Genomic DNA, 20,814 nt, shown 5'->3' on the forward strand with positions numbered 1-20,814 from the left:
GCCAATCAAGTATTATCCATATCCTTTACCAGAAAAAATGGAAACCTTACATTCCACACTTACTGCATGCCGTTCATGATGGAGATGACGACTGCTGTCTTCAATTTTGCAGAGTTCTTAGCTAAACTTCACGAAGAGGACACAATGTTCGACAACATCTGGTGGTCAAATGAGGCATGTTTTCAGCTTAATGGCACAACTAACAGACACAATTGTGTCTACTGGGCTGCGAATAACCCAAGAGTGACAGTTGAGAAAGAGGTAAATTTACCTGGAGTGACAGTTTGGGCAACCATATCTCCATTAGGGATAATTGGACCCTTTTTCTTTGATTGATCTGTCACTGCAGAAATTAACCTGGATATGCTGCAAACCTCCTTTTGGCCCAGGGTACAAGATCAGGACTGTTATTTCCAGCATGATGGAGCTCCACCTCATTATGGACGTTATGTTCGTCAGTGGCTTGATGAAAACTTTTCCAGAAAGTGGATCGGCCGCCGCGGTCCGATCGAGTGGCCGGCACGCTCCCCAAACCTTACACCTCCAGATTTATTAATTTGGGGGCTCATGAAAGACCTTGTTTATCGTGAAAAGCCTCGTACCATTCAGGAATTGAAGGCTCAAATCACTGCAAAGTTTGAGGAAATTAATATCGAACTCTGCAGACGTGTGTGCCGCTCTGTGCCTGCTCTGCTGCAATTGTACATCGATCACGAGGGAGGGCACTTTGAAAATTGCAAGTGAAACAGATTGGTACAGTTCCGTAATAATGTTTTCTTGAATAAATGGTGAGATAAACATGTCATTCATTTATTTCTACCTTCTTGCACACTGTAATACAAATGGCAAACAAACAATCAACTGACAGAAATCGGGCACGACTTCTGACTCACCCTGTATGTATATGTATATATATATATATATATATATATATATATATATATATATATATATATATATATATATATATATATATATATATATATATATATATATTGTTGCGGTATTCGCGCCCGCCGGCGTGCGACGGCCACGTAACTCGAATCGCGGCACGTCGCCCACCGGACGGACAATCCAGTCGTGACCCTCTCGGACTAACGCCGGGAACCAGTCATGGGTGGACCTTTCGGTCTCACCGCGATCGAGCCAATCAGCCCCCGCGTGGGATAGGGTTGCTCGCCAAATTCGAACTACCTAAGTACCCACGCGGAGGGTAGACCGGGCGATCGCACCTCGCCGCAGGTCGACTTCGGACACGGGCCACTTAAGCGACCCGTTCCGTACTATCAGAATAACCGAGCGGTGTTATCGTCGACCTCGACGGTTCGATTAATTATCGGGCGTATTCAGCCCACTACCAACCCTTTACGTGAAGCAAGATGGGGATTCAATGGAGGAAAAGACGAAGCGAAGCGGGAGAACAGTTCAACAATAAAGCACATTTATTCGCGGCACACGGGAAGCACACAAATACAATTCCACCAAATGCACACAAAAAAAAAGAAAACACAATTCCATTTACACAAAAAGCAAACATAAAAGTGAAAACACAGTGCAGAGCTAATACCGACTACCGAGCACACGGCAACACTTATACAATTCTACTTCACAGACGGCGCCGACAACACATACCCAAAACCAAGGAAAAGAAATCCCCCAAGAATGAGGCAGGCCTGAGGCCGAGACCGGGTCGGGCCTACCCGTCTGGTGATGAGACGCGGAGCGGCGATGGCCCCGCAACCCGCGGGCCTCGTGGACAGTGCCTGGCAGGGGGTGGGAACGGGGCCCCCTTGGTCGCACTATCTCAGCGCGGGGGGAAACAGGAGGGGGTTGCTGATGCTCGGGGTATAGAGGATCTTTATTATCCCTGGTGTGCGTCTCCACCTCGGCCAGGTCGCGCTGCCGGCCTCCCTCGGGCGTGCAGCTCCTGGCACCGACGCGAGCACCCCCTCGTCCGACTCTCTTCAGCTTCTCCAGCCACTGCAGGCTTCGGGCTCCAGTCTTCCACACTCGTCCCCTCCGTTCCGACTCCTTCTCGTTCTCGACTCCTTCTCGTTCTCGTTTGCGACTCTGCTCTGACTGACGAACACCGTCCTTTTATCCCCCCGTAACTTCGCCTTTGACCCCCTCCCTTTGACCTTTCACCTCGCTCCCCATTGGCCCGAGAAAAAGTGGGCGTGAAGGCTTTTTGATCCACAAATTTGCATATATCGATCGTTCTGGAGGCGGGGCCAAATCGCCCCTCGCTCACCGATTGGACGGCAAAAAGTGGGCGTGTGTCGTTTTTGATCCGTTTTTGAAGCACAAAATCCGTGATTTTGTACACGCTGTTCGACGCGCGTTCTGCATGAGTCCAACACCGGTACCCACAGCGGGGCAAGAACGGTGGCGATGCTACGGTTGTGAGGTGTGCGTGAAGGTCGTGGCGGTTGTGGTGAAGCGGTGGTTGTGGTCGGTGGTTGATGTTGTGGTTGTGATCATGGCGGTTGGTCCAAAATAAAGATAGTAAAAGAAAAACGGCTATCCTGAAGAGTCGCAGCTCGCATAAATGACATGTATTCCCACTAGACAACGGGTTTGGGCCTAACTACACATGCACTTACCGAGATACCTCACCTAAGGGACCTGAATGGTGGTTTGCGAATCTGGTAACCACAACAATATATATATATATATATATATATATATATATAATATATTTATATACATATATATATATATATAATATATTTATTTATATTTTTCATGAATTTACAAGTGTTTTATGTAAGAAAAAGCACCCTGAATACCCCCCAAAGTTCCCTGGCCAGGAACACGTGCCTCCCTTAAAACAGTACATGTTTCGCACATCACAAGAATTTTCATGAAACGGAACCCCTGTGATAAACGAGGACTCGCTGTACCAGACATTCAAGTAAATAGTGAGATGGTGTGCATGTAATTTTATGATTTACCTACACCTTTTTATTTTTGTTACATCTGGTATAACGGGACCTTTTTGCTTTGACAAAGCAGACTTGAAATGTCTGCTGCACCTTATTTCCTTCAGCAATGAATATACTGTACTGTCATAAACTTGGAGTATAAAATGCATTGTTTGTCTCTGCTGCCAATGCAATGGATAGCTAGCCATCAACAATGAGAATGGAGGGAGACAGGTGGACAGGATGTAGAGTTCGGTGAGAATAAAAAGAAAAGTAAATATCATGCTTGGACATGGGGAAACAACATGAGTGATATATTGAGTCTCAATCTTAAAAGCAAGAGCAAGATTGACTTTTGGGAAATTATTGTACTGATCGAAGAAATTTAAGCGTCACGAAGGAATGAAGGTGAACAGTGGGACGAGATTTGGGAAGGGCAACGGCATGTGCGACCAGGCGAGACTCGGGGTGGACAAAGGGCAGAAGAGACTATTACCCATGTTTTTCCCTGTCTCAAAGTCCCTTCCACTATTTCTTCCCACTCATTAATATTGATGCTTTGCAGTAATAATATGGACAGGCTTAAAAACACCGGCGGTGCGTGAGATTTATTTTAATTTTGCTGCAAGTCCGAATAACTATAATACTCGTTTTCGTTCCATTTCTTTTTGTTTTTATTGTAATTTTGAATGGTGGGGAAAAATGTTAAAAAAGCAACCGTATTGTAATTGTGAAAGGATGCATTATTAAAAACAAAACAAAAAAACAATCTGTTATGATGACAGAGTTTGTGAACCACATCGACTCTGTATATACATGTAAATACAGTATTTTTTTTCTACTTTTTGCAACTTGGGTGTTGATATGAATTGACTTGTAGTTGTACCAGAAAGCATATTTGGAAAACTTTTCCAGAAAGTGGATCGGCCGCCGCGGTTTATGTTTAAAAAAAAAACCCTGTTCTGCTTTATGCCAAAAATTTCCTGCAATAACAGTGTGTTGTATCTGTAATATATAACATATTTAACCAATCTTATGTTGTGACTTGTATTGCAATAACTTTTTATTGCCTTTGCCCATTGTGATGTCCTTGCCTTTTGCACTCCAATGTTGTCACCTTGCACCATGCTGGTGGTAATATTTAAAAATTAAAAAAAAAATAAATATGTTGCAGCGAACAATGTAGTTTGAGGCAATGAGTCTTAATGATGTCTTCATCATTGCCTTGGTTTCAAAAATAAAATTGTATTTGCATTGTAACGCCCTTAGTTGACTGATAACTGTGGTGCATGTGTTGAATCTTGGCATCGTTGACGTCTTTGCACAATTTGTCTCAATATTTTGCTTGTGAAGCTGCAAAGTTGCCTGTTTGGCAGACGACCATGTTGGCCATTAAATGCGAGTCACGAGCACTTTGTCCATGATTTTCCAAAAGCAATCCCTCTTGGCCATATGACGTCACAAGTTGCATCACCTGATCAATATCATGTTGGTTAGACTTCAGTAAATCATCAAGAAGATTGTTGTTTACACCTAGATTGCAAAAATTAACTTGGGAGTGCTATATAGCAATGATGGGCCAAATGGCCTTCATTTCTTTGTTCAAGGTCATACAAGATCATGTGACCATGTATTACACTCAGTGTTGTCCTGTAGAGCGTCAGAATGTTTTGCTAATTTCCATTATGCATATGGAATATGAATAAAATGCAATTTGTTTGATTCTCAACAGAGCATTGACCTTCAAACACGAAAGCACAAACCAATTATGCCTCCCCTTTCCCTATCGGGGGTGGGGTGGTGGGGTGGTGGGGTGGGGACACACCTGATGTTTGGTTCATTGCTCAAAGCATCATTACCTCTGCCACCGAAGGTGAAGGAGGTTATGTTTTCACCCCTTTGTCTGTCTGTCTCTCAAAAAGTTGTGGATAGGTTCGGTTTGTGACAAGGACGAACTGATTAGATTTTGGTCAAGATCCGCATCTGGATCTGACTACCTGAATTTTTGAAGTGATGCTTCACCATTGAGACATTGGGCCAAAAACAATATCTTCTTCTTCTTTCGGCTGCTCCCTTTCGGGGTCGCCACAGCGGATCATCCGTATGATCCGCATAGTGATTTGGCACATGTTTTACGCCGGATGCCCTTCCTGACACAACACAGGGATATGGTACACCTATTTTAACCGGGGTATACACCGGCCCAGTACACTGGTACTCATTTCGCCGACCTCGGAAGGATGACAGGCTGAGTCAACCCGCTGGTGTATTAATTCAGTGGCCCAACGGGGCTTGAACTCAGGACCTTTTGGATCCCAAGCCGCTGCCCTAACCACTGCGCCAACACCAGGCTATAAAAATTATTATATACCATTATTAATATCTAGCTTTTATATTTTTATCGTAGTTCACGTGGTAAATATAATATTTTTTTTCAGATAACTGGTTTCAGGAGAAAATGACCCCATTTTTGTCAAATGTATTGGCAATGAAAAAAAACAACAACATACTGCTCGTTTATGAGACCTCACACTGAGGTTTTTATTCACAAATTTTTTTTTGTTTTTGTTTGAAAACGTCATTTTTGAAAGTTTTGTCAACCCTGAGTCTGTTTGACAATTAAAAAACACACCATGTGACTTGATCAACAAAACTTAAACAAATAAAGCTGAAGAACTAACCTTGAGAGAGAGAGAGACTTCGCGCAATGAAGCACAGAGAAGATAGATGGACACTGTGCATGCGTCCCGTACTTGAGTCAGTCACTCAATGATACACGAATCCGCCGCGTACAGGACGTCCACTAACCAGTGAGGGCGGTTTCACACTGGCGCCATATAGACATCGTTAAATACATTCCCTATGGTTGTTATAATAGAGGTTGAAGCCTCTATTATAATAACCAAGGAGTTTCCAACAATATGCCGTACGTGTATAGTAAAATTATGTATATTAAATCAAACAAAAACTACACAAAAATACATTAGCCTATTTATTACTGTTTCTCGCGGAACCCTAGGGTTCCGGGGAACTCCGGTTGAGAAACACTGGTCTAGACTAGTCCGATAAATCCGTCGTCCGACTAGTCCGATGAATCTGTCGTCCGTCCGACTCGGCCGATAAATCCATCGTCCGTCCGACTGGTCCGATAAATTTGACGTGCTGTTACTTTTTTTATTATTCTCTTTTCTTGTTTTTCTCTCTCTCTCTGTCTCTGTCTCTGACTCTGTCTCTCTCTGTCTGTCTCTGTCTCTGTCTCTCTCTCCAGCCTATGGCTGCTGGTTGCATCATTGGTTGGGACGCGGCTATGCCGCTGATGCAGAGTCCCCCTTACCAGTACACTGGTGCTCATTTTGCCGACCTCGGAAGGATGACAGGCTGAGTCAACCTCCTGGTGTATTTTAATTCAGCGGCCAACGAGGCTTAAACTCAGGACCCTAGGATCCCAAGCCGCCACCCTCACCACTAAGCCAACACCAGGCTTATTGTTTTCTACTGGTGCTACATGACGACAGTAGGATTAAAAGAAATAAAAATTCAACAGAACGTCAGATTTATGGGACTACTCAAGACAATTGTGTCACAAGGTGTGTTCTGCACACAAGTTTTCATCGTATCCGGACAGCGAGATTGCTTCGTTTTATGCGCGGAGAGATACGGTCGATGACATGCGCCAGCCTTGTTTGCGATTAATTCTCCATGTGATTCAGACCAAAATCCTTCATTTCTCTCACACTCACTGTCACTACCAGACAAACGTCCATGTCATCCATTATTCAAAACCAAATGTTTGATTTTTTTTTTTAAAGCAGAAATGAACGAAGCGATTGAGTCGACCAATCAAATGTGGAAACACACAGAAAGCCAATAGAATCACGTAGACCACCAACCCGAGTAATGTACGTGCAGCCTTTGTAATCCTGTATATGACGTCATGTGGGTTATGCCCCTTTCAGGAGAATTTTTAGGGGCGTTCCCGAAGAGGTTTGTTTTTTTAATTTTACATTTTACAGAATGAGTATTGTGAAAAAAACATTGTCAGATCTGAAATCACGATGAAAAACTCCTATAGGACATATATAAATGAAATTTCAATACTTTTGCGTGTCAGGGGACCTTTAAGGAAATGGTTCTTGCGCAATTTCTGTCCAGCTGTAAAGACCTTGCGACAGGAATGGCTTTGAGCCAACAGCATTGTTACTCCTGGATGATGCCGCACGTCACCCACAGAACCTCAACATGCTTTGACTTTGCTCCCAGTCAAAGTTGTGTTCCTGCTGCCAAACATTACTTCCTGCAGGTCCTTGTATCCTCATTAACACATTGCTTTATAAGCCCTGTTCTGCGTGAAATTGCAATTGCATGAATATCTCAGGAACCTGTCCTTCGTGCAAACCTGGGTATTACTGTACAGCAGGCCCACCACGATCATGGGTTACCACATCGTGGTTTCGCGCTGTCATGGTTGGCACATTTTACCACAATAATTCAATCACAGCATGGGTCCCTCGCTCTATTGCAGTTTGGTGCCAGGTGTGGAGGAATACACAACTCTGCATCTCTGTCTCAATTCACAGTCCCAGCTGCCCTCCACCGCAGACTCGGTTGCTCTTTCGATATCGTGCCACACGAACTGTTATGACGTGATGGCACATTATTTTGTTTATCGTGTGATATCACGTGATTTGGTTTGATATCGTGGGGTGTTCGTGACAGTAAATAGTTATGAAGAAGAACGTGGGGTTATTGTGAAATAAGGCAAATGAAACGTGATAAAATGTTAAAAGCTTTTAAAGTAAGAAACAAATGAATTCAATTTGCTATGGAATGTGAATTCGGCAAATGAATGAATATGAGGAATGTTGGTTCAATTGGGAAGTAATGCGAAAAGAAGAAATAAAGAATGAACCAAGGAAGGAAATGCGAACAGAATGAGTTCATGATTTTTTTGTTTATTTTTTAAGAGCAAAAATATTTCTTTGTTTTGAAGTGAGGAGGGGGAAATAAGGTAAAGTTGAGGAGCTTGAAAGAGAACACTTGGGATAAAGTAGAATGAGGCACACATCTTGAGAGGTTTTCATGAGTCTTGATGGAGTTCCCTCACTCTCCCGAACAGACCAAGCAATCCTCCACAGGCTCAGACTCAGACATTGTGCTCTAAACTCTTATTTACATAAGATGGGGTTCTATGAACGGTGTAAGGTTCCCGATCATTTGGATCACATCTTCACACAATGCCATTGATGCAGATCACACCTTTTTCACTCTGCTCGAGAGATGGGGCTTAGATGGTTGGGTGTGCCGACCGGACACACTGTGCCAATTGAGCCAGAAGCACCCTCAACTCTGCAAATCGTCGTTGAAATTTATAAAAGAAACGGGTCGAACAATATAGAGTCATCCGTACTTGTCTGTTCCAGCCGAAGCATTTTGGTGCATGGCGTATATAGTCTCATGGCTCTGAAAACGCCATTAAAATCAAAAGAAGTCTTCAGGGAGAAATTCAAGTGCGTAATGGACACTGTCTTGGCACCTAATATGGAGGTCTTTAAGGATATACAGAACAAGGCAAAACAGACAAAGATCACCTCCTTCACAAAGTCTGATGACCATGATGACCCCAAGCCAGGGATGTCAACGTAGTCTCAATAACCTCCAGTGCCAGCAGTATCATCATCTTCATAAAAAGTCGTGACAATTTTAAATGTTTTTCATTTTTACAACTGCAATTTAGGCAAAAAAGTCGATAAATTTTCAAGTTGGATCCCCTAGCCCTATTTTTCCCATAAGGTCTCAACTTTGCGCATCGTGGTTTTGCCCAATGTGGGGTTTTTCAAGAATGTAACCCAGCAAATGGGGAGGGTCTGCTGTTCAGCAAATGTCAGGGAAATTGGCTTAGGTGTTCAGAAATGTGAAAGGAACAAACAGACTCGCTCATGTGTGGATTGGCTCGCTGCGCCCGCCTCACTGCATGTTGCTACAGAGTGCTTGTTTTTACTGCCACCGCAGTATTGAAAAACACCCTCCGCTGCGGTATTGAAAAATTCCCCTCCGCTGCGGTATTGAAAAACCCTCCTCCGCCGTGGTGTTGAAAAACGCCCCTCAGCCTTGGTATTGAAAAACGTCCCTCTGTCTTGTTATTGAAAAATGCCCCTCCATCTTGTTGTTGAAAAACGCCCCTCCACCGCGGTATTGAAAAATGTCCCTCCACCTTGTTATTGAAAAACGCCCCTCCGTCTTGTTATTGAAAAACGCCCCTCCGTCTTGTTATTGAAAAACGCCCTCCGTCTTGTTATTGAAAAACGCCCTCCGTCTTGTTATTGAAAAACGCCCTCCGTCTTGTTATTGAAAAACGCCCTCCGTCTTGTTATTGAAAAACGCCCTCCGTCTTGTTATTGAAAAACGCCCTCCGTCTTGTTATTGAAAAACGCCCTCCGTCTTGTTATTGAAAACGCCCTCCGTCTTGTTATTGAAAAACGCCCTCCGTCTTGTTATTGAAAAACGCCCTCCGTCTTGTTATTGAAAAACGCCCTCCGTCTTGTTATTGAAAAACGCCCTCCGTCTTGTTATTGAAAAACGCCCTCCGTCTTGTTATTGAAAAACGCCCTCCGTCTTGTTATTGAAAAACGCCCTCCGTCTTGTTATTGAAAAACGCCCTCCGTCTTGTTATTGAAAAACGCCCTCCGTCTTGTTATTGAAAAACGCCCTCCGTCTTGTTATTGAAAAACGCCCTCCGTCTTGTTATTGAAAAACGCCCTCCTTCTTGTTATTGAAAAACGCCCTCCGTCTTGTTCTTGAAAAATGTCCCTCCGCCTTGTTATTGAAAAAGGCCCCTCCGCCGCGGTATTGAAAAATGCCCCTCCGCCGCGGTATTGAAAAACGCCCCTCCGCCGCGGTATTGAAAAACGCCCCTCCGCCGCGGTATTGAAAAACGCCCTCCGCCGCGGTATTGAAAAACGCCCCTCCGCCACGGTATTGAAAAACGCCCCTCCGCCGCGGTATTGAAAAACGCCCCTCCCCCTTGTTATTGAAAAATGTCCCTCCATCTTGTTGAAAAACGCCCCTCCGCCGCGGTATTGAAAAACGCCCTCCTTCTTGTTATTGAAAAACGCCCTCCGTCTTGTTCTTGAAAAACGTCCCTCCGTCTTGTTCTTGAAAAACGTCCCTCCGCCGCGGTATTGAAAAACGCCCCTCCGCCGCGGTATTGAAAAACGCCCTCCGCCGCGGTATTGAAAAACGCCCCTCCGCCGCGGTATTGAAAAACGCCCCTCCGCCGCGGTATTGAAAAACGCCCCTCCGCCGCGGTATTGAAAAACGCCCCTCCGCCGCGGTATTGAAAACGCCCCTCCGCCGCGGTATTGAAAACGCCCCTCCGCCGCGGTATTGAAAACGCCCTCCGCCGCGGTATTGAAAAACGCCCTCCGCCGCGGTATTGAAAAACGCCCCTCCGCCGCGGTATTGAAAAACGCCCCTCCGCCGCGGTATTGAAAAACGCCCCTCCGCCGCGGTATTGAAAAACGCCCCTCCGCCGCGGTATTGAAAAACGCCCCTCCGCCGCGGTATTGAAAAACGCCCCTCCGCCGCGGTATTGAAAAACCCTCCTCCGCCGAGGTGTTGAAAAACGCCCCTCAGCCTTGGTATTGAAAAACGCCCCTCTGTCTTGTTATTGAAAAATGCCCCTCCATCTTGTTGTTGAAAAACGCCCCTCCACCGCGGTATTGAAAAATGTCCCTCCGCCTTGTTATTGAAAAACGCCCTCCGTCTTGTTATTGAAAAACGCCCTCCGTCTTGTTATTGAAAAACGCCCTCCGTCTTGTTATTGAAAAATGTCCCTCCACCTTGTTATTGAAAAACGCCCTCCGTCTTGTTATTGAAAAACTCCCCTCCGCCACGGTATTGAAAATCGCCCCTTTGCCGTGGTATTGAAAAACGTCCCTCCGCTGCGGTATTGAAAAACCCTCCTCCACCGTGGTGTTGAAAAACGCCCCTCAGCCTTGGTATTGAAAAACGCCCCTCTGTCTTGTTATTGAAAAATGCCCCTCCGTCTTGTTGAAAAACGCCCCTCCACCGCGGTATTGAAAAATGTCCCTCCGCCTTGTTATTGAAAAACGCCCTCCGTCTTGTTATTGAAAAACGCCCTCCGTCTTGTTATTGAAAAACGCCCTCCGTCTTGTTATTGAAAAACGCCCTCCGTCTTGTTATTGAAAAACGCCCTCCGTCTTGTTATTGAAAAACGCCCTCCGTCTTGTTATTGAAAAACGCCCTCCGTCTTGTTATTGAAAACGCCCTCCGTCTTGTTATTGAAAAACGCCCTCCATCTTGTTATTGAAAACGCCCTCCGTCTTGTTATTGAAAACGCCCTCCGTCTTGTTATTGAAAAACGCCCTCCGTCTTGTTATTGAAAAACGCCCTCCGTCTTGTTATTGAAAAACGCCCTCCGTCTTGTTATTGAAAAACGCCCTCCGTCTTGTTATTGAAAAACGCCCTCCGTCTTGTTATTGAAAAACGCCCTCCGTCTTGTTATTGAAAAACGCTCCTTTGCCGTGGTATTGAAAAACGCCCCTTTGCCGTGGTATTGAAAAACGTCCTCCGCCGCGGTATTGAAAAACGCCCCTCCGCCGTGGTATTGAAAAACGCCCCTCCGCCGTGGTATTGAAAAACGCCCCTCCGCCGTGGTATTGAAAAACGCCCCTCCGCCGCGGTATTGAAAAACGCCCCTCCGCCGCGGGATTGAAAAACGCCCCTCCCCCGCGGCATTGAAAAACGCCCTCCGCCGCGGCATTGAAAAACGCCCCTCCTCCACATGGCAGCTTGGCTTCTGGGTAGCTATCATGTTGTTGGGATCGCAAAATGGCACCAAGTCGCTTGTCTCGTAGCATGACAAAACGTACCCAGGCAATCCTCAAGCGGTACCCAACACCAAGGCCCAGAGAGTGATGGGAGGAACGGAGGAGTGTCGCGTGAACGTAGGTTGGAGATGGCCTGTAAAAACAGGGCTTTTCGGCTGGCTTTCCTTCGTTGCATGAAGAAGACTGCATGGTTTTCGTATCCGTGCTGAGGCAATTTGGCTCGTATGGTGAAGCGAGACGCTGGCCATCGACTCCTGGCTTGTCATATGAGACGGGCCTCGAAGCCTCGTGTATGTCCCCCAAGGAGACGGCGCCATTCTCAGCTGCATGGGCTCTCTGAGCCTTAGTGTTGAATACCGCTCACGAATTGCTTGACGTACGTTTTGTCCTGCTGCGAGAGAGCGATTTGGCGCTATTTTGCATGCGTCTACACATGCAGGATGAAGCGCCTCAATTCAAAGTTCCACAAACACAATCTCTGAACCTCAGCTAAGTGCCAGAATAAAGGGAGGATTTGCTTTTATTTTGTTTCCCCTTGTATGTATTTAAGTCTGTGTGTTGAGGCGCCTCGACTTTAGACTTTAGTTTTCCTCACGTATTATTACATTCTAAGCCTGGTGTTGGCTTCGTGGTTAGGGTGGCGGCTTGGGATCCTCGGGTCCTGAGTTCAAGCCCCGTTGGGCCGCTGAATTAATACACCAGGAGGTTGACTCAGCCTGTCATCCTTCTGAGGTCGGCAAAATGAGTACCAGTGCACTGGTAAGGGGGGACACTCCATCAGCGGCATAGCCACAGGCTGCACTCGATATAGAGATAGAGATAGAGATAGAGATTGCGAGATTGCATTCTGAATTATTGCACCTTGCAAATGTTTGTCTCTTTTCGTTAAATTCCTGTGTTTATTTTAAGTTGCTGTTTCCGTGTATTTGTCATGGGGTTAGCCGTTAGAGTATACATCCCCCTGTGCCTCCGTTGCTTTGCCATTGCACCCTGCCCTTCCCATGCACGTTCTAATCTGCGAGGATAAACATGTTCACCTCCTAATAAGGAATAACCGCTCGGCTATCCGGGCTGGCTGAGTTAACCGCCTATCACCACAAATTGGGTTGGGGGATTAACCTGGAGTGCCAGCAGCATGACAATATACATACACACACATATATATATATATATATATATATATATATATATATATATATATATATATATATATATATATATATATATATATATATATATATCACCTGTGAATGGTGAGAATAGCCAATCAGCTCTCACCTAATCAACTAACCCCAGGTGGTTAGGATTATATAAATAATTGACCCCTCCCACACTCCTCAATCCGAAGAAGCTGCGTAAAGTAACCCAAGAAGACTTACACAAGTTAAGTGCTGCGCTGTTTCGAACCCTTCCCAGAGTTCCTCAACAACCACAAAGATGTTCACACAAAGTGCACATATGAGGATCCCAATGTTACACATACCCTCAGATACCGGACCGGTTTCATCGCTTATTGGCAAATCATCAGCGATCACGTCGACAGCAATGCATACCAATGAGGCTCCCAAATATGTATGTACCACGTGCAAACGTCAAAAGTAGTCAATATATAAATAAACACCCACCCACATCTCTCACCTGTAAATGGAGGGAATAGTCAATGAGCTCTCACCTAATCAAATAAACCCAGGTGGTTAGGATTATATAAATAATTGACCTCTCCCACACTCCTCCAGCCAAATAAGCTGTGTAAAGCAACCCTTTCTGCAGCTTTAAAGGGATACTTTCCTTGGAATGTTTGTGGCAGCAGAAACAGTAGCTCAGTTTAAACTGGAATTAGATAGGTACTTCCAAGCATTGGCATAGAGTGGTGCGTGGATATTGCCAGGAATGGTAGGTAGCTGAGGCATGGATGGATGATTGGATTCCTGTTTCGTCTGTAAGAGTGTCTCGTCCATTTACATGAATGTGTGCTGTCTGTTTGTTCTTTCCTCACCTCATAACTGTCTCCACCTCCCCCCCCCCCAAACCCACTTCCCACAAAAATATTTTTCACCCCCCTCCCTCCCCTAATGAATTTAAGTTCATAAACTACTTGATTTGATTAATGTGCTGTTCATTTATCACAGGCTTGCCATGCCAGATTGCCTCACCCTGTGTTCAAGTTCCTTGTGTTGCCTTTAAATTGCACTTTACTTTTTAGAGGTGGTGAGAAAGAAATGTTCAAAATAAAGTGAATTGACCTTTGATATGATACCGATGTTTGTTGAAGGTGTGTAGCTTGAATCTAATGTAATCTTAGAGAGGACGCTTGTCCAGTTGAGGTTGACGACCCTGGATTTGGATCACAGGTTTTGGCCGTAAGGATGTGGTGGAACACCTTCTGCAGAATGGGGCGAGTGTGCACGCGCGAGATGATGGAGGCCTCATACCATTGCACAATGCCTGCTCTTTTGGCCATGCTGAGGTTGTGAACCTGCTCCTCCACCAAGGAGCTGACCCCAATGCACGTGACAACTGGAACTACACACCACTCCATGAGGCAGCCATTAAGGGAAAAATTGATGTTTGTATCGGTGAGTGCTGCTTTGTAAATAGAGGGTCTTTATACATTTTGGTTACCGTGTTTGTTTTTAAAAATGTTTTTTTTGTCACCCCCCCCCTCTCATTCATTTACACAGCAATTTGTTTTTCCCTTTTGTGCTTTATGGATTTTTTTTCCTCCCTAATTGGCCATGTGCCTATTGCATCATAATCATTTTGAATCTTTTGTGTACATTTTTAACGAAAAGTGAGCAATCGAGGTTTTGCAAAGGCCAGCTTCTCAAATGTGTATGCTATCCCTCCTTGTCACTCATTCTTCTCTGAAGATGTCAGTCCCAAGAAGTAACCCCTATTGCTGCTGTTGTTACATATTTTTTCCCACTCAAGTACTCATTTTACAACATAATTCTTACTGTCCTTTGTTGAAGCTTTCTTTCACTTGAACATCATACATTTCTCTGGAAGGTCTGGCACCTTGCCACAGTCACACAAAGCATGCGGACAGTGCTGAGCAAGCTGAGGAGGGCTGGTTTCTTAAAATGGGGCGGGCTTGGGCGGGGTATGGAAATGGGGCGGTCGAGAACCCCCGAGCGAAGAGTGGGATGGAGCTGCATCCATTTGCGGCACGGGTGGCAGTTTGTTCTGTGCATTGGACGACGATGCAGGAGCTGGAGCGATTGCATATATCAACTCGTGCATGATGACAGAATGCCTCTGCCTGTTTTGAGGAATCTCTCCTTGTTTTGACGTTGGGATTTTATTTTTCAGCATGATTTGGAAATCGTTCGACAGTTTTTTAGCCTTCGTCTTTGCATGCAGCGGAGTGCACGTCTACTCTCCACAGATGATTCTTTTCTTTGAAGCGGGATTTGAAGTGGATTGCATTTCATCGGCATTGCTTTGGCAGATGTTTAGGTTTCATCCTCTGTTGAAGACGATCGCACTGACAATGTAAATTCTGTCTTCGAAGCTTTTCAACTGAACGGCAGTTTGTCATTTTTCACTTTGTTCATGGACAACATCATCAATTTCATTTGAGTATTAGACCATTTTCCAGTCATACTGCATTGCTTTTTTGTATTGGAGAGCATGCCTCTTGAAGACCATGTACATTTAGCTCATTTAAGCTGGGATTATTGACTGTCTACCAGATCAATGTTGTGTGGTTTTGTGTGGACTTGAAGACAACAATCTGCAAGTTTGGGCTATTTTGCGTGATGATGAAAAGAGAAGCTCGTCACAGTTTGGAAAAGTTGAACATGGAGCTTTCTTTAATAGGTTCTGCAGATTTGTATCATTTATTTGTTCATGACTTGGATCTTCTTGTGAAGAATTAAGTTTTGAAATCCGTGCACTACAGTCTTGCTGTCTTGGTCTCCGAATGCGTCGTCCCAACACCTGGAAGGGGGATGAACATTGGACAGAAGGGTATGAGCTGTGTGTGACTGTGGAACCAACAGCACAAAGTGCGACTGACATGTGGTACTGTCTTCCGTGCTTCCCTTGCCTAGTGCTGCTTCAGCATGGCGCAGATCCTACCATCCGCAACACGGATGGCAAGACTGCACTTGATTTGGCAGAGCCAACAGCGAAGGCAGTGCTCACAGGTGAGATTTACTTTGCTCTGGCCTTCCATGCTTTATTTTTATTTTTGTAATTCACCCATTCCCACTCCTCCCCGCTCAACTTGAACAACCCCACTGGCTTCATTACCTGTTGCCCTGTCACCAACCTGTCCCCTACTACCTCGACCAATATGCCCTCTTGACCTCGACCTCCCCCACGCACCTCTGCCTGTCTCCCCTGCCCCCTCTTATCCCTGCTCCTTTCCTGCCCCTGCTTCTCCATTCCCACCCCTATTTCCTCGCCCCCCCCATGCCCGCTTTTGTCGCCCCCTCTCCCAGTTTCTTCATCCACCCTCTCCCCTCTCCTCGCTTCTTCATCTCCCCTCACCCCCGCTTCTTCCTCTCCCCTCTCCCCGCTTCTTCCTCTCCCCTCTCCCCGCTTCTTCCTCTCCCCTCTCCCCGCTTCTTCCTCTCCCCTCTCCCCGCTTCTTCCTCTCCCCTCTCCCCGCTTCTTCCTCCACCCTCTCCCCGCTTCTTCTTCCACCCTCTCCCCTCTCCCCGCTTCTTGCTCCACGCTCTCCCCTCCCCTCTCTTCTTTTCTTCCCCTCCTCCCCCTCTCTACTTCTTCCCCTCCAAACCCTCCCCCTCTCTACTTCTTCCCCTCCAAACCCTCCCCCTCTCTACTTCTTCCCCTCCAAACCCTCCCCCTCTCTGCTTTTCTTCCCCTCCAAACCCTTCCCCTCTCTGCTTTTCTTTCCCTCCAAACCCTCCCCCTCTCTGCTTTTCTTCCCCTCCCCACCCTCCCCCTCTCTGCTTCTTCCCCTCCTCCCCCTCCCGCTCTCTCCTTCTTCCCCTCCCACCCCTCCCCCTCTCTGCTTCTTCCCCTCCAAACCCTCCCGCTCTCTGCTTCTTCCCCTCCAAACCCTCCCGCTCTCTGCTTCTTCCCCTCCAAACCCTCCCGCTCTCTGCTTCTTCCCCTCCAAACCCTCCCGCTCTCTGCTTCTTCCCCTCCAAACCCTCCCGCTCTCTGCTTCTTCCCCTCCAAACCCTCCCGCTCTCTGCTTCTTCCCCTCCAAACCCTCCCCCTCTCTGCTTTTCTTCCCCTCCAAACCCTCCCCCTCTCTGCTTTTCTTCCCCTCCAAACCCTCCCCCTCTCTGCTTTTCTTCCCCTCCAAACCCTCCCCCTCTCTGCTTTTCTTCCCCTCCAAACCCTCCCGTTCTCTGCTTTTCTTCCCCTCCAAACCCTCCCGTTCTCTGCTTCTTCCCCTCCAAACCCTCCCGCTCTCTGCTTCTTCCCCTCCAAACCCTCCCGCTTTCTGCTTCTTCCCCTCCGAACCCCTCCCGCTCTCTGCTTCTTCCCCTCCAAACCATCCCGCTCTCTGCTTCATCCCCTCCGAACCCCTCCCGCTCTCTGCTTCTTCCCCTCCAAACCATCCCGCTCTCTGCTTCTTTCCCTCCAAACCCTCCCGCTCTCTGCATCTTCCCCTCCAAACCCTCCCGCTCTCTGCTTCTTCCCCTCGAAACCCCTCCCGCTCTCTGTTTCTTCCCCTCCAAACCCTCCCGCTCTCTGCTTCTTCCCCTCCAAACCCTCCCGCTTTCTGCTTCTTCCCCTCCAAACCCTCCCCCTCTCTGCTTCTTCCCCTTCAAACCCCCCCGCTCTCTGCTTCTTCCCCTCCAAACCCCTCCCGCTCTCTGCTTCATCCCCTCCAAACCCCTCCCGCTCTCTGCTTCATCCCCTCCAAACCCTCCCGCTCTCTGCTTATTCCCCTCCAAACCCTCCCGCTCTCTGCTTATTCCCCTCCAAACCCTCCCGCTCTCTGCTTCTTCCCTCCAACCCCCTCCAACCCCCCTCCCCGCTCTCTGCTTCTTCCTCCAACCCCCTCCAACCCCTCCCCCGCTCTCTGCTTCTTCCCCTCCAAACCCTCCCGCTTTCTGCTTCTTCCCCTCCAATCCCTCCCGCTCTCTGCTTCTCTCCCTCCAAACCCTCCCGCTCTCTGCTTCTTCCCCTCCAAACCCTCCCGCTCTCTGCTTCTTCCCTCCAACCCCCTCCCTCGCTCTCTGCTTCTTCCCCTCCAACCCCCTCCCCCGCTCTCTGCTTCTTCCCTCCAACCCCCTCCCCGCTCTCTGCTTCTTCCCCTCCAACCCCCTCCCCGCTCTCTGCTTCTTCCCTCCAACCCCCTCCCCCGCTCTCTGCTTCTTCCCTCCAAACCCTCTCGCTCTCTGCTTCTTCCCCTCCAAACCCTCCCGCTCTCTGCTTCTTCCCCTCCAAACCCTCCCGCTCTCTGCTTCTTCCCCTCCAAACCCTCCCGCTTTCTGCTTCTTCCCCTCCAAACCCTCCCGCTCTCTGCTTCTTCCCCTCCAAACCCTCCCGCTTTCTGCTTCTTCCCTCCAAACCCTCCCCTCTCTGCTTCTTCCCCTCCAAACCCTCCCGCTCTCTGCTTCATCCCCTCCAAACCCTCACGCTCTCTGCTTCATCCCCTCCAAACCCTCACGCTCTCTGCTTCATCCCCTCCAAACCCTCACGCTCTCTGCTTCATCCCCTCCAAACCCTCCCGCTCTCTCCTTCTTCCCCTCCAAACCCTCCCGCTCTCTGATTCTTCCCCTCCAACCCCCCCCCCGCTCTCTGCATCTTCCCCTCCAAACCCTCCCGCTCTCTGCTTCTTCCCCTCCAAACCCTCCCGCTCTCTGCTTCTTCCCCTCCAAACCCTCCCGCTTTCTGCTTCTTCCCCTCCAAACCCTCCCCCTCTCTGCTTCTTCCCCTCCAAACCCTCCAGCTCTCTGCTTCTTCCCCTCCAAACCCTCCCGCTCTCTGCTTCATCCCCTCCATACCCTCCCGCTCTCTGCTTCATCCCCTCCAAACCCCTCCCGCTCTCTGCTTCATCCCCTCCAAACCCCTCCCGCTCTCTGCTTCTTCCCCTCCAAACCCTCCCGCTCTCTGATTCTTCCCCTCCTAACCCCTCCCGCTCTCTGCTTCATCCCCTCCGAACCCCTCCCGCTCTCTGCTTCATCCCCTCCGAACCCCTCCCGCTCTCTGCTTCTTCCCCTCAACCCCTCCCGCTCTCTGCTTCTTCCCCTCCAAACCCTCCCGCTCTCTGCTTCTCCCCCTCCAAACCCTCCCGCTCTCTGCTTCTTCCCCTCCAAACCCTCCCGCTCTCTGCTTCTTCCCTCCAACCCCTCCCCCGCTCTCTGCTTCTTCCCCTCCAACCCCTCCCCCGCTCTCTGCTTCTTCCCCTCCAACCCCCTCCCCCGCTCTCTGCTTCTTCCCCTCCAAACCCTCCCGCTTTCTGCTTCTTCCCTCCAAACCCTCCCCCTCTCTGCTTCTTCCCTTCCAAACCCTCCCGCTCTCTGCTTCTTCCCCTCCAAACCCTCCCGCTCTCTGCTTCTTCCCCTCCAAACCCTCACGCTCTCTGCTTCATCCCCTCCAAACCCTCACGCTCTCTGCTTCATCCCCTCCAAACCCTCACGCTCTCTGCTTCATCCCCTCCAAACCCTCCCGCTCTCTCCTTCTTCCCCTCCAAACCCTCCCGCTCTCTGATTCTTCCCCTCCAAACCCTCCCGCTCTCTGATTCTTCCCCTCCAACCCCCCCCCCCCGCTCTCTGCATGTTCCCCTCCAAACCCTCCCGCTCTCTGCTTCTTCCCCTCCAAACCCTCGCGCTCTCTGCTTCTTCCCCTCCAAATCCTCCCGCTCTCTGCTTCTTCCCCTCCAAACCCCCCGCTCTCTGCTTCTTCCCCTCCAAACCCCCCGCTCTCTGCTTCTTCCCCTCCAAACCCTCCCGCTTTCTGCTTCTTCCCTCCAAACCCTCCCGCTCTCTACTTCTTCCCCTCCAAACCCTCCCGCTCTCTGCTTCATCCCCTCCAAACCCTCCCACTCTCTGCTTCATCCCCTCCAAACCCCTCCCGCTCTCTGCTTAATCACCTCCTAACCCCTCCCGCTCTCTGCTTCATCACCTCCAAACCCCTCCCGCTCTCTGCTTCTTCCCCTCCAAACCCTCCCGCTCTCTGATTCTTCCCCTCCAAACCCCTCCCGCTCTCTGCTTCATCCCCTCCGAACCCCTCCCGCTCTCTGCTTCTTCCCCTCAACCCCTCCCACTCTCTGCTTCTTCCCCTAGAAACCCTCCCGCTCTCTGCTTCATCCCCTCCAAACCCCTCCCGCTCTCTGCTTCATCCCGTCCAAACCCTCCAGCTCTCTGCTTCTTCCCTCCAAACCCCCACCCCGCTCTCTGCATCTTCCCCTCCAAACCCTCCCGCTCTCTGCTTCATCCCCTCCAAACCCCTCCCGCTCTCTGCTTCTTCCCCTCCAAACCCTCCCGCTCTCTGCTTATTCCCCTCCAAACCCTCCCGCTCTCTGCTTATTCCCCTCCAAACCCTCCCGCTCTCTGCTTATTCCCCTCCAAACCCTCCCGCTCTCTGCTTCTTCCCCTCCAACCCCCTCCCCCGCTCTCTGCTTTTTCCCCTCCAACCCCCTCCAAACCCTCCCGCTCTCTGCTTCTTCCCCTCCAAACCCTCCCGCTCTCTGCTTCTTCCCCTCCAACCCCCTCCCCCGCTCTCTGCTTCTTCCCCTCCAACCCCTCCCCGCTCTCTGCTTCTTCCCCTCCAACCCCCTCCCCGCTCTCTGCTTCTTCCCCTCCAACCCCCTCCCCCGCTCTCTGTATCTTCCCCTCCAAACCCTCCCGCTCTCTGCTTCTTCCCTTCCAAATCCTCCCGCTCTCTGCTTCTTCCCCTCCAAACCCCTCCCGTTCTCTGCTTCTTCCGCTCCTAACCCTCCCGCTCTCTGCTTATTCCTGCATCCATCCCGTGCTTTCCCCAGATTCTTCCTGCACCCATCCCTTGCCTTCCCCAGTTTCTTCCTGCACCATCCCATCTATTCTGCAGCTTCTTCCTGCACCCGTCTCTGTCTCTCTCTGTCTCGTCACAGCACGCTTTGTTGAGCT

General features: G+C 48.7%; 1 protein-coding gene across 3 annotated transcripts in view; it reads left to right on the forward strand.

The window, feature by feature from the left end:
- The window catches only part of TNKS2 (tankyrase 2), a 225,371-nt gene that overhangs the window by 23,324 nt on the left and 181,233 nt on the right, over positions 1 to 20,814 (forward strand). For all 3 annotated transcript variants that reach the window (XM_085848622.1, XM_085848623.1, XM_085848621.1), the window contains 2 exons: positions 14,125 to 14,349; positions 15,829 to 15,924. In XM_085848622.1, coding sequence (XP_085704748.1) covers positions 14,125 to 14,349; positions 15,829 to 15,924 — 321 coding nt within the window. The remainder of the gene's footprint in view (positions 1 to 14,124; positions 14,350 to 15,828; positions 15,925 to 20,814) is intronic.

The sequence above is a fragment of the Eptatretus burgeri genome, chromosome 12 (assembly GCF_056783735.1).
Source record: "Eptatretus burgeri isolate ZD-2024b chromosome 12, Ebu_testis_v1, whole genome shotgun sequence".
NCBI classification, from domain to species: domain Eukaryota; kingdom Metazoa; phylum Chordata; class Myxini; order Myxiniformes; family Myxinidae; genus Eptatretus; species Eptatretus burgeri.